Source organism: Fringilla coelebs, assembly GCF_963513975.1.
Source record: "Fringilla coelebs genome assembly, chromosome: 3".
NCBI classification, from domain to species: Eukaryota; Metazoa; Chordata; class Aves; order Passeriformes; family Fringillidae; genus Fringilla; species Fringilla coelebs.
Genome location: NC_140030.1, coordinates 59,617,983 through 59,632,719, shown reverse-complemented (window position 1 = coordinate 59,632,719; position 14,737 = coordinate 59,617,983). Strand labels below are relative to the sequence as shown.

At 39.9% G+C, this 14,737-nt stretch overlaps 1 protein-coding gene across 3 annotated transcripts; it reads left to right on the top strand.

The window, feature by feature from the left end:
* The first annotated feature begins 3,144 nt into the window (after window positions 1–3,144).
* On the top strand, window positions 3,145–14,737 carry MTRF1L (mitochondrial translation release factor 1 like). Of its 3 annotated transcripts, none has more exons than XM_084201926.1 (7): window positions 3,145–3,532; window positions 4,871–4,950; window positions 6,128–6,311; window positions 9,903–10,066; window positions 11,008–11,125; window positions 12,935–13,071; window positions 13,699–14,737. In XM_084201926.1, the coding sequence occupies exons 1-7, from the start codon at window positions 3,250–3,252 to the stop codon at window positions 13,912–13,914; spliced, it is 1,182 nt and encodes a 393-aa protein (XP_084058052.1). In that variant the 5' UTR covers window positions 3,145–3,249; the 3' UTR covers window positions 13,915–14,737. The 3 variants fall into 3 exon arrangements, with proteins under 3 accessions (XP_084058052.1, XP_084058053.1, XP_084058054.1); XM_084201927.1 differs by lacking the exon at window positions 3,145–3,532 and adding an exon at window positions 3,922–4,054; XM_084201928.1 differs by lacking the exon at window positions 3,145–3,532 and having other exon boundaries at window positions 4,721–4,950; window positions 6,153–6,311.

Genomic DNA, 14,737 nt, shown 5'->3' with positions numbered 1-14,737 from the left:
TAACTTGTATTTCAGTTTTTCATGAGAATGTATACAGCAAGTGCACTACAGAAAGTGAACTATGTTTTTTGTCACTTTTGCCTGGTGTTTTAAATTCCTGTCAGATAGAACCTAATGCCAAAGAGCCAAAAATAAGCAGAATACTTCTGTACCCTCCTGTCCTTTAGGCTGAAAAGAAAGTCAATCTGTACTGCGTTACACACGTGTTCAACTTAGCTGTTTACAGCCAGATTTCACATAACTGAGCTTAAAGTAGTTTGGGATACCCAGAATGAAGCAAAACTCACAGACAGCATCATGAGCATTCAGATTAGCCTGAAGGCTCATGTGGTGGAAGGAGACTCAAGGTTTGATGGAGAAAAGACGGGTTGGTGACACAGGTGGCTGGGCTGCGGGTTAAACAGCTACGGTATGGTGCTGTGGGAATGTGGTCAGAGCACATCCAGCTCCACAGGCAGTCCATAACCCACTTGAGTACCCGTGGAGTCCACATGGTTCATTTGCAGGACAACAGAAAGTGGACATGAACAGCTAGCAATAGTTACTTTTTAAATTAAAAGCATGCTGAAGTGCTGCTAGGCTGTGGTCTAAACCAAGCAAATAAAGGAGACCTACAGTCCAGCTTCAACAGCCAGAGTTTAAGATGTCATCTTGTGCCAACCTTGATTTCCTAGGCAGCAAACCCAATTACAAGGAGCCAATATCTAAAATCAGGCAGCGGGCTTTTTCAGTAAGAGCAGCTTGCTGGCCTGACAATGCTGTGAGCCCTTAGGAACCCACAACTTCCATATGCAGGAAGTGCTTGCAAAAGCCATTTAACAGAAGCATTCCACAACACCAGTTCAAAAGCAATCAAAACTGATACAAGAAAGTCTGTAACTTCAGCAACTCTCTACACCACAGGAGTAAAGTCTGTATTTCTACAATATCTGTGAACCTGCTCCTGGCATTGTTGACCCAGTCAACAGAGACCGAGCCCTTATCAAATCCAACAAAGAAAAAATTAAGGTTGCACATAGGCAGATAGCTGCAATGTCTCCTCCAAGTTGATCTGAATCATGTCTAACTGCCAACTTCCAAATAGGGATTTTCTCAGCCTACAATGCTGTTATCTTTTAAGAGACCCAAGAGTAGCACTGTATTACATCATGGGACTGGGACTCAGTGACAAAAGTCCCATCCTGTTTACCACTATGCTGAGTACATTTGCAGTGACAAAGCATCAGCCCTATTCGAACATGTCCTGCATACTTCTGCCAGTAGTACAAGTGATGTTGGTGGGATGAAAGAACAAAGCAATAACAGTGCCAAAATCAGTTGGACAAAGACCTGACAGAAACAGTGGCTGCATATTATTTCAAATTTATACCAAAAGCCTGATTTTGCCTCTTCCTTTATGCAAAAACTAACCCTGTGGAAATCATTTAAAACGGGGATATGATTCAGGTGATTCAAAGGCTGACCATCAGTCACTGACTCAGATTACTTTTTCTTTTTTTTCTCAAAAGCTTTATCTTAAATTACCCCTTACTCGAAGTTTCCTGAGTTTTCCATAGGTCTCTTCAGCGGCTGAGCTCACACAGCAGACAGACGCTTATTCATCGTTACAGAACATCAAAATATTTTCTGTGTTAAAGCATGAATTGGATCACTTTTCCTTTGTTCTTCTGGAAGAAGACTTCAAGGTGCTTAATGGACAGGCAGTAGTGGGTGCAAAGGAAGCTTCTGGTGGGTGAGATTTCATGAGTGATGGCCTGGGGTATTTAACAGTGCCAGACAACTCTCACAGACTGTACATTCTCCCCAAAGACCTTCCAGTGTGACTTTTACTTATAAATTATTGTTACACTGTATTTTGCCAATACACCTTAATCAAAGTTGGCACTTAAAATCATAGGAAAACATTTTTATATAACCATTCATTTTAATGTCTAATATTTTGAATAACAAACTCACTCACAGGCCTTTGGATTTCCACCATAGAACAAAAACTTCCATGTTTCCTTTTGTGACTACCAGAACTACTTAGGTTTTCAAGAATTACTCTTGCTTTTGATATTACATTCGTGAAAATAACAATTTATTAATGTTTCATAAGGAAGGAACTGTTATTCCAACACTGTAATTTAGTTGTAAATGATTGCCTGGTTCTGGTAAGACATGAACAAGGACAGAAGGAAGGCAAGGATACAACTCTGACTCCCCCAATGATTGTAATTCAAAATACTGCCTAAGGAAATTTTATGAATAGTTGCACATTTTTATAATAAAATATAATCTTGAAACTGTTTTGAGTTTAGCCAAGAATCTCATTAATGACATCATCTAAAACAAGGTAATATGCCCTCGGTCTGCATTTCAGGAGGGATTTGCCCAGATCATCCCACGACACGCAGTTCCTAAACGGCTCGCTGCTTTCCATCCTCGCTGCTTTCCCACTTGAAACTTACATGTAAAACACCGTACTCAGATCTGTATTGTGTAAACGGGTTGTTTATTAGTCTCACCACTAATTTCGGATGTGAAGGCACTTTGAATTGCCCTTTTTGGTTCCTCTGGCAATTCATTTCTTTTCCCTCTAAATGCTTAATTTTGTACCTGCTTTCAATACGGGGACATCCTTCCGCAATTTCTGCACGGTCCTCCTCAGCATTCCTTAATTCTGAAGATTTCTTCTGGAAGGACAAGGTCTGTGAGAGTAACCCGGATATCCAAAGCCCCAGCTCACACTCCCCACCAACCTCACTTTTACCTATGCAGACTTTAAACCGCCCCGGGAGAAACCTCAAAACCTCAGTGCCCCCGAGGCTCTTGCTCAGAAGTCAGGCCATAAGCTTGGGGTACGGAGGATTTGAAGTTTCTTTGATTTGTTTTTTTGTTCGTTGTTTTTTTGGGGGGCGGGTTTGTTGTTGTTGCTCAGAACGACTAACGCCCCTCCTGCAGAGGGGCCTGCAGAGGGCGCTCGGGGCGCCCGGCCGGGCCATGAGGGAGAGCCCCGCCCCGTCAGCTCTAGCCAATCAGCCTGCCCGCCCCACCGCGGGACAGCCGAGCCGAGGGAAGCCGAACCCCTTCGGCCATTTCCGCCACCGGAGACCCGATGATTTCCGACTGCGCCCAAAGCCAGCGCCTCGGCTCTTCGGCAACTTCCGGAAACCCGAAAGGGAGGCTGCCGAGCGCGTTCGGGCGTCTCCGGAACGGCAGTGACGCCCGGGCGACAGGAGGGCGGCCGCGCTCCGGCCCCAGCCAGACATGCGGCTGCTCTCGCGGGCTCTCCGCGCGGCGCAACGCTACCGAGCCGCCGCGCTGCCCCCTCGGAGCCTCCGAGCGGCGCCGCTGGGATGGCCGCTGCCGGCGCGGCGGGGGCTGAGGGCGCGGCCCGGCCTGGAGGAGCTGTTCGCCGCGCCCTCCCTGCGCCGCCTGCTGGAGGCGCGCGCGCGGGGCGAGGGCGGGGCGGCGCCGCAGCTGGCGGCGCGCGTGCGGCGGCTGCGCGACAAGGAGCGGGAGCTGCGCGACACGCGGGAGCTGGCGCAAGGTACGGGACGGGGCGCGCGGCGGGCCTGTTCTGCGTGAGGGACGGCACCGGGCAGCCGTGCCGAGGGGGCGGGCGCGGGGCGGGGCTCGTTTGCATGCGCTGACGCCATTGGGCGAGCGGGCCCTAGGTGGGGCGGGGGGGCGGAGTCCGGCGCGTGGAGCCGCGCACCTGCCGGGCGGGGGCGGGACGGTGACACACGTGTCACCCCGGGAGAGCGGGGCGCCCCCCGCGGGCCTTCCGCTGGCAAAGGAAACCGCCCCAGCAGAGGTCGCGAGTACGAGTGAGCGGGGAAAGTACTTCCGCCGGCGTGGGAAGTGCTGAGGCTGGAACCCATTTCATATTAAACAAAGATAGCTAATCGGGGATAGAAAACCTCTAAAGTTTTGGTGCAGGTTGTTTTCTTTTCTTTTTATCCATCTTTCCCTTCCTGCCAAGACAGCCCAGTCCGCCTGCCTGTCTCCGTTTTGGCAGTCGTAGAAGTCAGGACCTGAATCTGCCGTCTCCACACTGCGATTTGACTTGGTGTGTGTCAGAAGCTGAGCACTTTTGGTTCTGCCAAATAACGGGCTTTTTTTTTTACCGAGGATCAAACTTCGTTTTGATAGCAGTTAGAAAACTAAAATGTAGAAATGGACTATTTTAGCATCAATAAATATTTGTTAGACGATTAAGTATTCCCTAGAACTGTAGTCTTCAGATTTTTGCTTACAGTGATAGGGGTATTAGTCCTTTTAACAAGGAATGTCAATTTTTGAGCTGCTGTGCTCTCTAAATTCTTTATGTTCTTGCCACACTGAAATACAGAAAATAGTTTTTTAGAGCCACAGAATGGCTGGTGTGGGAAGGACCTTTGGACTTACTCAGTTCACCCTCCTTCTCAAGCAAGGTCACCCACAAGTTGCTCAGGACTTCTCCCAGTTAGGTTTTGAGTATCTCCAAGGATGGAAATTCACAAGCAATCTGTGCAACCTGTGCTATTGTTTGACCACTGCCACAATAATTGTTGTTTTTTATGGTTGGCCTGGATTTTAGTTTTGGATGTTTTAACAGAAATTCTTTTATTTCAGATTTTTCTCATGTCTTATACCTGCACAGGATTAGAAAACACTTATTATGTACTTAGAATCTTCTTAGCAGACCATATTAGTAATATGATATTCTAACAGGTTTAGTGTTCTGGGGGGGGAGGGAGGGGTTGTGTGGTAATATGGTTTTGGTTTGGGTTTTTTTTTTTTTTTTTTGGTAAAGTAAGTTCTTCATGTGGTTACTTTTTTTAAAAGGTTTTCTTAGAATGGCACTGATATATATTTGAGGATTAACCATACTCAAATATTTCAGATGAGAGTGAAGATTTCCGGAAGCTTGCAGAAACAGAAATTGCTTCCTGTGAAGAAGAGATAGCTGAACTGAAGCAACAGGTTAGATCCCCTTATAAAGCCCCTGTTTCCTTGCTATTCTTAAATTAACAAAGCCAAATTGTCTTCCTGGGGGTGTTGAATCTAGGTCCCTTCCAACCCAAACTATTCTATGATTCTCATCAAGATGAATGTGCTAAGTTCTTCTTCCTCCCCACTTTGCTAGTATTGTCCCCAAATAGTGTCTGTTAGCTAAGGAAAATGAAAAAATCAGGTGCTGTAATGACATCCTATAAGCAAGTGCCTGTTTGTATCTGGAAATGTTTCAATCAAAGTATCTTTTTAAAGAGGTGCTGTAGTTTGTCTTGTCTGGGTGTCCCTTTATGTATGTTCAACTCTTGAGCCGTTGGAAATGTTAAATTTACATAGTGTCACTCACCGGTGGGTTTGAAAAAGATGTAATACAATGTAACTACTTTGGGCTGCTACTATATATAAATTTTACAGAGTATCTCTGTTGTTTAACAAAAAAAAATCTTAGGTAAACAGACTGTTTCAACTTAATATTACTGTAAAGCTGCTATAGTTGTATTCTTAATTCCTCCAACAAAAATACAACAGTCACTTCATAAATATCTTTTCTAAATATTTATGATTCTGCCAAAAGAAGTCATTGTCTGTGGAAAGAAACATCACTCAATGCTAGTAAAGGATGAGGATTTAAAAGCATTTGCAAATCATCCAGAATTTTGATTCAGTGTGCAAAATTTTTATCATTTTTTAGTTTTGGTATATTTTTCTCCTGCAAATGAGGCTATTTTTAAAAAAATGAATAAACAAATAATACATTTTTGTTGTTGTTGAAGGACTGTGCTCCTGAACATCCTTCTTAGCTCTGCAGCTGAGATAGAATTATAGGGGAATCTGATTCAGTTGTGTTGCAAGAACAGGCATGTATCCTGTGGTTTATCCTCACAGTGCTCCTGATGGATTAAAATCTTCTGTGAAGCTTTGTGGCTCTCAAGAGAGACCTGTGTAGCTCTTGTCACCCTGAACAGATGCAGGGAGCCTTCCTGCAATGCAGCATCACCCTTGCACAGCTTTGCCTGGCTGAAGCCTGTCGTCAGGGCAGGAGAGCACAGCCTGGATCAGTTACAGACGGGTCTGGCAGTTTACTCTGTCTCAGGCGGGGACAGCAGTGTCAGAGAGGAGTCTTAGCTGGGTGCTTTTGTATTCACAGATAGTGTTGCTTTTGATTCCTTCAGAAGAAACAGATGAGAGTGATCTTGTCATAGAAGTAACTGCTGGAGTTGGAGGGCAGGAAGCCATGCTGTTCACCTCGGAGATATTTGATATGTATCAACGGTACGCTGCTTATAAAAAGTGGAAATTTGAAGTTTTAGAATACTTTCCCAGTGAACTAGGTCAGTAATGAAAAAACTGTAACTTCCTAATTCAAGTTGAAACACTCATTCATATGATATTTTCATTTCCAAAGTAAAGGAAACTAATTTGCACTATCTTCATTTTAGAAGTGGAATATTGTTTGAATGTCTGAGTACAGTTCTCTTCAGCTGATGTATTTGGGCATGAAACTCCATTTCAGAAAAACTATTAAAATCCTAAAGTGCTACAAAGAAAATTTGTCTTTCAGTAATTTCATTTCTACATTTTAAAACTATTGAAAGACAAGTGCTTGGCAGAAGGAAATTTAGAAAATTATACAGATATGTTGGTTTAGCTTCTTTTTAAATAAAGATTATGTTATTATCTATTTGGCTGCAGTGTTCTATTTAGTTATCTAATGTTTTATTGTTTATAGATTAGGTTGGTGGAAGATTGAAAAATCTGCTATTTATTACGGATCTATTGGCATAGAGGAATCAGTTTTATTAAAAAAATTCTTGAAGTTTAATCTAAAACATTTTAAATTTACTTGTAATAGCATCTCATCTATAATATAAGAGATGGGATATTCGGATATAGCTCATCTGTAACAGCTGTTAAAATCTTTATTAGAATTTGATTTTCAAAATCAAATATATTTGTATGTTTGTAATATCTTTCTTTAGAGTTCTTAGCATGTATCTTATTTCAAGTTCATGAACTCAGGCTCCCTTCTAGAGTGGTTCACTCCTCTCTAGAGTGACTGCTAATAATTCAATTAATATACTTTAAAAAAAATTATTACACTTGAATTCCCTTTTTTCTATTATCTAGATTTGTTAATATTAAGAAACTTCTTGTATTGTTAAGAGCTCATGTGGCAAGTAAACAGTTTATGCAGTTTACTTGGTGGTAGGGATGAGACGCTTCATATTAGAGTGCATCTTGTTGCTGAAGCAGCAAAGTCATGTTCATCCCCACTCATGACCAGGCAAATGCTTTGCCAGGAGCTGAACCAGTTCAGCCTTCAAAGCCAACAGAAATCTGTTTATTTATTTATTTTTTAAGTAAATGGAATAAACATTGTACACATTAGATTGGTGTAAGCAGAAAAGAGGAAGGGTCTGAGTTGGTTTTTTTTTCTCATGCTAGGGGGAGAGGAGAGTTGCCTTTCCATTGAGGCAAGACTTGGATTGGGTAAACCCCAGCAGTCTCACACACTTCACCTTCAGAGCACAGTTTCAGTCAGCTTAAGCAAAGCCTGTCTCATCTTCCAGCCAGCTGTATGTTTCTTCTTTCTCAGCTCTAGCAGTCTTGAGGCCACCGTGCTAATTGGATCAGTCCACTGATTTGGCTGAAAATTGCCTGTTATGGAATAGTTGTAAGTCAGGTCTGAATCAGCTTACAGTCCTAGGATTAGAAGAAAAAGGGAGCTGGGCTTGGCTACCCTTTTGGTGAAAGCTCAGTCCTTGGAGCCCACACCCTCAGAGATATTCTCATTAGTGCCTTAAATGGGAAATTGAGCTAATATGTTAACCTAGTATAAATCTATCCATATTTTCTCTTTGAAAGGGCTAGGTTTTTTTAAATGGTTATATGTTTATTTTAAAGTCTGTTTTGCTAAGGGTTTGTTTATGCAACTTAATTAACATTTAGGATGTAAATCTTAGGAAAAATAAAGGCAGTCCTAGCTTTTGTCAGCCTCTTGCAGGTTAATTTTTGATTTTGTGTAACCACATATTATCAAAACAGATGCTGGAGATAAATTGGGAGGTAGGGGCACGATACATGGCATGGCCAATGAAATGGATATTTGAACCCTCAGGTTCAAAGTGTCTGTGCTGTGCTGAGTAAGAGTGGGCCTAAGGATGCTGGTGACACTGGGCTGTTACATCCTACCCACATTTCATTTGTATTGATCACGTGAGCAAAAGCAAGGTCCTGTGTTAAAATGTCAATCCCCCTTATTTCAGAGAACTCCTGAATTTGAAATCCAAGATGAACATGTGTGAACCAGGTGCATGTTAAATAAAGCTGCAATAAAATACAGGTTACAGTCCACTCTTAAATGACTGTTGACATACCCCATGGAATGCCACTATGCAAAAATACCATATTGAAGATTCAGCACACATGTTGAAGCACAAATTCACACCTCATTATTTATCCCATGGTCCTCACCCTGTAGTGGCAGGCAGAGACACAGATGTGGGACTTTACCCTGATCTAGGATGCCACATAAAAAATGAGCGCAAACTCATACCCTTGTTCTGAGTAAATCAGATGTGAGGATAGATTGGGACAGTTTGTATGAAAGGGCCAAACTCATAGTTATCAAGAGTCAACTGCATTTAACAAGCCTACAGCTTGTCTGCCAGCATAAAAGGTCTGTCAAAATTTCATTAGATTTCACTGCAGTTCTTAAGAACTGCAGTTCTTAACAACTTAACTACCAACTGTGTTGGTAGTAGTCAGTTTGAAGCAGTATGACCTAAATAGCTGTCATGTGAACCAGTTTCTTGGTGATCTTATTCTAAGCACTGTAGGCACACATGCCACTACAAATTTTAAATCAGAAGGATAAAAATGATGTGAAATTGAAAGCCAAACTGCCTCTTCCTATCTTTCACCAACATGACTGTAAAACAATGTATTTTAATAAAGTTATGAGTGAATGAACACGTCCATAGAGGTGAACAACCTGGCCTGTAACTGGCAGGTGACGTTTTCCTGCTCCACAGGGCAATTTCAGATTCTGTTCTCTTCATTTTACTTTTTTAAAAAGCTGTTGTGTTGTTCCTATGGTTGAGTTCCTTAGTCTGAGAGATAGCTTAAACCAGCATTTCTGAGAAGTGTGTGCCTCTTTTCCTCAGCTGTGGTTTCATTTTGCAAGGCTTGAAGAGCAATACTCTTTTAAGGCCACCTGTGTCTTCTTCAGTTATTCCATTGGCACACCATCCACTGTGCTGAGAATGGGATTTGGGAATTGAGCTGCATTAAAAACAAAAGTGGGTGAAATATATTAATTTATAATATATTATATGCGGGTGAAATATATTCATTCATTTATATATAAATAATACATTCATTTATAATGCCATCACTTCTCTGATCCTCACTTCACTTATACTGCACACAAACAGTAACAAGGAAGCAAACAAGGAAGATCAGGACTATCATAAAGTAGTAAAGCAACAAACTGTCCCAAAGCCATGATTGCTATGGGTTTGACTTCCAAGTTCCAAGCTGTTCAATGCTGGTAGGATGTTGCAGTCAAGTGTTTGCCTGGAGGTATTGGTAAGAGATGCAAGAACCTGTGTTCCGTTTGCTCCAGAAAAAAAATTATATAAGAGTATATAAAATGTATAAAAATATGTATAAAAAATTAAATTGCACTCTACAAAAGAGAATTTTACAGTCCTTTACTTTTTGAGGTAGTGTGTGAGTAAACATGTAGGGCTTTAAAGTTATTCTTGCATTTTTGGCCTAATTTTGCCCAAGTATTTAAATGGTAAAATCATCATTTTAAGAAACAAATGCCAGTGGTGTGTAAATACACTGTTTGAGGTATAACAGCATAGTACCAGCAGTTTTCAAAGGTTTACAAGTGTTTTTCTTCTCTATTTAAGGTGGCCTAAGACATGCAGTAGCCAGTATTGCAGGTGTTGAGGCTTACAAATACATGAAGTTTGAAGGAGGAGTGCATCGTGTTCAACGGGTACCAAAGACAGAAAAACAAGGACGCATTCACACCAGCACAATGACTGTTGCAATATTACCCCAACCCACTGAGGTAATATTTATCTTTCAGTATTACAGAACTTACCAGGAGCAATGTTTGATACCAAGTGTTTTCTGCCTCTCGTGATATTCTCACATAATGACTTTTTAAATTTTTATTTTAAATTAGGTCATATTTGTTATTTTATTTTTATCACAGGGATGGAATAAAGAATTTCTGTCTTTTCTCATAATCCTAATTTCAGTAAAGTCACTGAACTATGTCACTTTAACTATGTCTTGAAAATTCGCTGTGACGGTCTCACATGTTTTGTGGAAAACTACATTTTCTGCAAAGTTACAAAAGTCTGAATCATTTTACCAGGCTTATAGGTTGCTTCTTTTTGTACTTCCTCTTTCCCATTTTTGTAGTTGTCCTCACATGCCAGTTCTAAAATGTATGATAATTCAGTTTTGCTATATTTGCTTGCTTAAAAGCAGTGGGCTAAGAAAGCTTTGTTTTGGCTAAGAAAGCTTAGTTTTGATCTTAGTTTTATGTTGATGTAGCAGATTGACAAAGATGTTACTCCTTCATGAACTTCCTTGAAATTGTCTTGCTCCTTCCTCACAGAGGCTATTGCTCCACTCCAAAGCCAAAAAAGGGACTGTCTTCCATTTCATTTAAAAACCATCTAATCATGCTCAAATATTGGTTAACTCTGCCAGAAGAGAATGCAGAGCTCTCAGAAGAGAGGAAAATTAGTGCTAAGCAATAATTATGCATTAAGTTACTCTTTAACTGATTTTTGGGGTTCCATTGTGATGCATTCCAGTCTGATTACCAAGATTTCTTAATATGTTTATTAGAGGATTTGAATTACTACCCATAAGCATTCAGAAGTTTGATCTTGCATGAATGTGCCTTCTAAAATAACCTGACTGCATATTTGATATCTGTCTAGAAAAAAACAACATAAAATACTTTTTTTTCTCTTCTTCTGTCTCCCATGACAGATGAGGCTGCAAATTAGTCCAAAAGATCTACGGATAGAAACAAAGCGAGCTAGCGGAGCTGGAGGCCAGCATGTCAATACCACAGATAGTGCTGTGCGGATAGTTCACATTCCAACAGGTGCTGCTTCATCCTTTCCTTAGTACAAGATCTGCATTCCAAAACTGCTGTCAGAATTTCTTTTGAAACAATGGTTTTACTTTTGAACCTGTGCAACAGTAGGGAAGAGTTTTATCGTAGTTTTCATGTCTATTCGTACTACTCTAAATGCATCATCCATCTTATGCCCACTCCAGTTTTTAACAGGGAAGACTACTGGCTTCATTAGGTAAGCTCTAATTTTGCTATTAAACATGACACTCTAAAAGCAGTCAGATCAGCTTCTATCAAAAAATTATATTGAAGCTTTCAGATAATAAAAATTACACCAAAAAATGGAGTAGGTTGAAATCTAATGATCTGAATTTTCTTGACTAGTCTCCAAAAGAGAGATTGTGCTATTTTTGTATTAAAACATTATTTTTAATTGCAGAGTCTACTCAGAATGCCAGCTCCCATTCGTCTGCTGGCTCCTTTCCCGTAGATGACACACATAATTAAGAGGCCCATCCCTCTGGCTCAGGTTAGGAAACATAACAGGGATAAGATACACCCTCAAACACTACCTGATTTTAGCTGTTGTATGGGGGCTTTTTATTGCCATTCCTAAGCCTTTTACTTCCCTTTGAGCAATTCACAACAGCCTTCTTGACTTTCATTGCATTTTAACTTTTCCTCTTCTCTACCACAAACATTCGTCAGGCTTTACACAGTTTCAGGGCAATCCCAAGCCCTCTTTATCTTCATGTATCCAGATTTTTGCCACCCATTTTGTTTTATCTGTTTAAAACATCAATCCATTCTGCACTTACTGCATCACTTTAGTAAAGCAGAAGGCAAGCAGTGGAGAGGTTAAAACTTTGTTCACTATATGGTGACAAAAAGATTCCCCAGATTAAAAATGTTTTGCATTGTCTGTATGTTTGGATAAAAACACAGCGAGCTAAAACCAGATCTTCATTTTCGCTGATGGCAGTTATTAGGGTGTGTTATAGAAATCTTAAAGTGTATTGCAATTTTTTTGCACTTATACACAGGTAATGGGGGAAGGGGGGGTGTTTGTACCTCACATTAGCTCCAGACTTTTTCCTCTTCCACCTTTCCCTTTTTCATTTCTCTGATCTCTCTTCCCTTAAAATTGTCCTGTTGCTTCTTCTATTTCTCTCATCCTAAATCTTTTTATAAACCTTCACTGTGATCCAAAATGTTGTTTATAAATAAGTCTTTCAGAAAGTAATACTATGTAATCTTATAAAATCATCCTCTAATATTACCAGAGCTACTTAATGCGTCCAAATAATAACTTGGCTCGTACTATATTTCTTCTTCGTGCTCCTTTTTTGGACTTTTCATTTCTTACCTTTAATTGTGTGTCTTGAGATGAGAAAGCACACCCTTCTATTTTTTTAAATAAAATAATGCCCACTTTTTTATATTCTGATCGTACACTAAGCACTCACTATCTAATGTATTTTACTGTTCCTTAAATTCTACATTTCCTGCAACTGTGGCCAAAATTTATGAGTAATGAAGGTGTCTTTTATAAGTCAGATCACATCACGTATCTTTTATTTCATTGTCTATCTGTTGTTCAGGTGAAATAAATTTCCACTGAATTAAATTTCTTGTCTTATGGCTTAAAGCACCTGTACAACTCAGCCTACACATCTCTCCCAAAATGTATCATTACTCATTAATAAACCTGGACTTCTACATTCCCAGTCCAAATGTAACAGCCTAATATAACCTACAAAAAAAATTTCCAGAAATTGCAGAGCTCTTTTAGTATGTGTTAATCTTAAATGCTAAATGTCACGATATTTTTGACAGGGATTGTGGCCGAATGTCAGCAAGAAAGGTCCCAAATTAGAAACAAAGAGAAGGCTATGCAAATGCTATGTGCTAAACTATACAACGCCAAACTAGAAGAAGAAACCAAAAAGAGAAACTATGCTCGAAAGATTCAAGTAAGTTTCATTTAGTTGTGATCTAATTCTGTACAAGCATATGTCTTTAGGGTAACTCCTTTGTTGAACAGCAAGTAGTAAATGGTAATACAGAGCGGCAGGAGACCAGGAAGGACTTAAATGAGGCAAAATAAGTCAAAGAATCACAGAATGGTTTGGATTGACAGGGACCTTAAAAACAATCTAACTCCAACCTTCCTGCCATGGGAAGGGATGCCTTCCACTAGGTCACTCTGGAGAACAAAATTTGAGTCCCCAAGCTCTCTGAACAACAGCATTGCATTTTACTGCAGTAGTAAAGACTATATATTAGCCAAACTTAAAATTTCAGAAGTAGGTAAATCCTAGAGATCCAGTGAAACAAACTGGATTGCAGCATGAAGAACCAGAATGGGATTAGAAAAGATGCAGTAAAATTGTTCTTTTACATGTTTGAGAACAATTACTGCAGCTGTAGAAGTGATCTGAGTACTATGTTGTTGTAGTGTGTCGGTACGGGCCACGCTATGTAACTATAACAAATTTTGTACAGTCCTGTGAGGAAGAGAAACCTTTTGCTTTATATGCCTAATCACTATTTCACCATTTTTTAAAGATGATGGTAAACTGATTCTTCTTGTTCAACAGATTGGGACTAAAGGAAGATCAGAGAAGATCAGAACATACAATTTTCCACAGGACCGGATTACAGACCACAGAATAAGCAGATCAGTGCATCATGTTGAGTCTTTCATGCTAGGGGAAGAAATGCTAGATGAAATGATACAAACTCTGAGAGAATATGCTGATTATGAATCTCTAATGGAAATTATTTCAGAAAATGAAAAAAATAATTCCTCCTGAACGTTATTCTTTCTCAGGCCATTACAACAGATGTAGACCTTGGACTGCAAAGAAGCTTCTCAGAGCACCACCCAGAAAATGGAACTTCTTTTCAGATCATGAAAAACATCACAGCTTGTTTCCTCATGAATATTAAACAGTTTTCTTACTTGCCAAGTAAAAGACTTTATTATCTTCATACAAGACATTATTGCTGCAGTAGTACTTTTGTAAAGTTTATTTGCACCAGAAGTTACAGCAGTTTTTAACTTCTTCTCCTGAGAACTGATACACCAATCTCAAAAGGTGTATAAAAAAGGAGTTATTTCTAGTTCCCGTTTTCATTTAAACTATGGTTTAACCATCACACAACAGTGTGAAATACCTTACTTGGGAGAACAAAAACATTCTATTTTGTGAGTGATTGGAAAAAAGTGATAAATAAATGACCCCCCGCTCTATCTATCCACATATTTATTAATCACTTACATGTGTCATGGGAAAGGGAGTCAAAGTGTATCTCTGTCATGTTTTCAAGGCCTTCTGGCCCTTATTTATAAGTAAAAAACAAGTTTAGGAATATCCCTTGTCCAAGGGAAAAAAGCCATGGAAGCCAAGTGACAAATCATATGAATTGGTTTTGGAACAAATGTTTCTGTTCTTGAGTCAAAAATAAAAGTAATTGTTACAATATCATTCTTCTGATATTTTAGTATCCAGTTGACTTCAGTTCAGTGTCTCTTTTATGGTTTTGATGGAATGTCCAAGTTATTGATCTTCTAAAAGTTATGTGCTATGACTGGCACTTACTGGTTCTGTCAGTTTATTTAACAGCATTTTACAA

Bases quoted from the DNA above. Each gene is read 5' to 3' on its own strand.
- MTRF1L (XM_084201926.1), top strand. From the start codon at position 3,250: ATGCGGCTGCTCTCGCGGGCTCTCCGCGCGGCGCAACGCTACCGAGCC. The intron at 11,126-12,934 runs GTGCTGCTTCAT...TATTTTTGACAG, and splicing joins GATAGTTCACATTCCAACAG to GGATTGTGGCCGAATGTCAG. The intron at 13,072-13,698 runs GTAAGTTTCATT...CTTGTTCAACAG, and splicing joins ACTATGCTCGAAAGATTCAA to ATTGGGACTAAAGGAAGATC.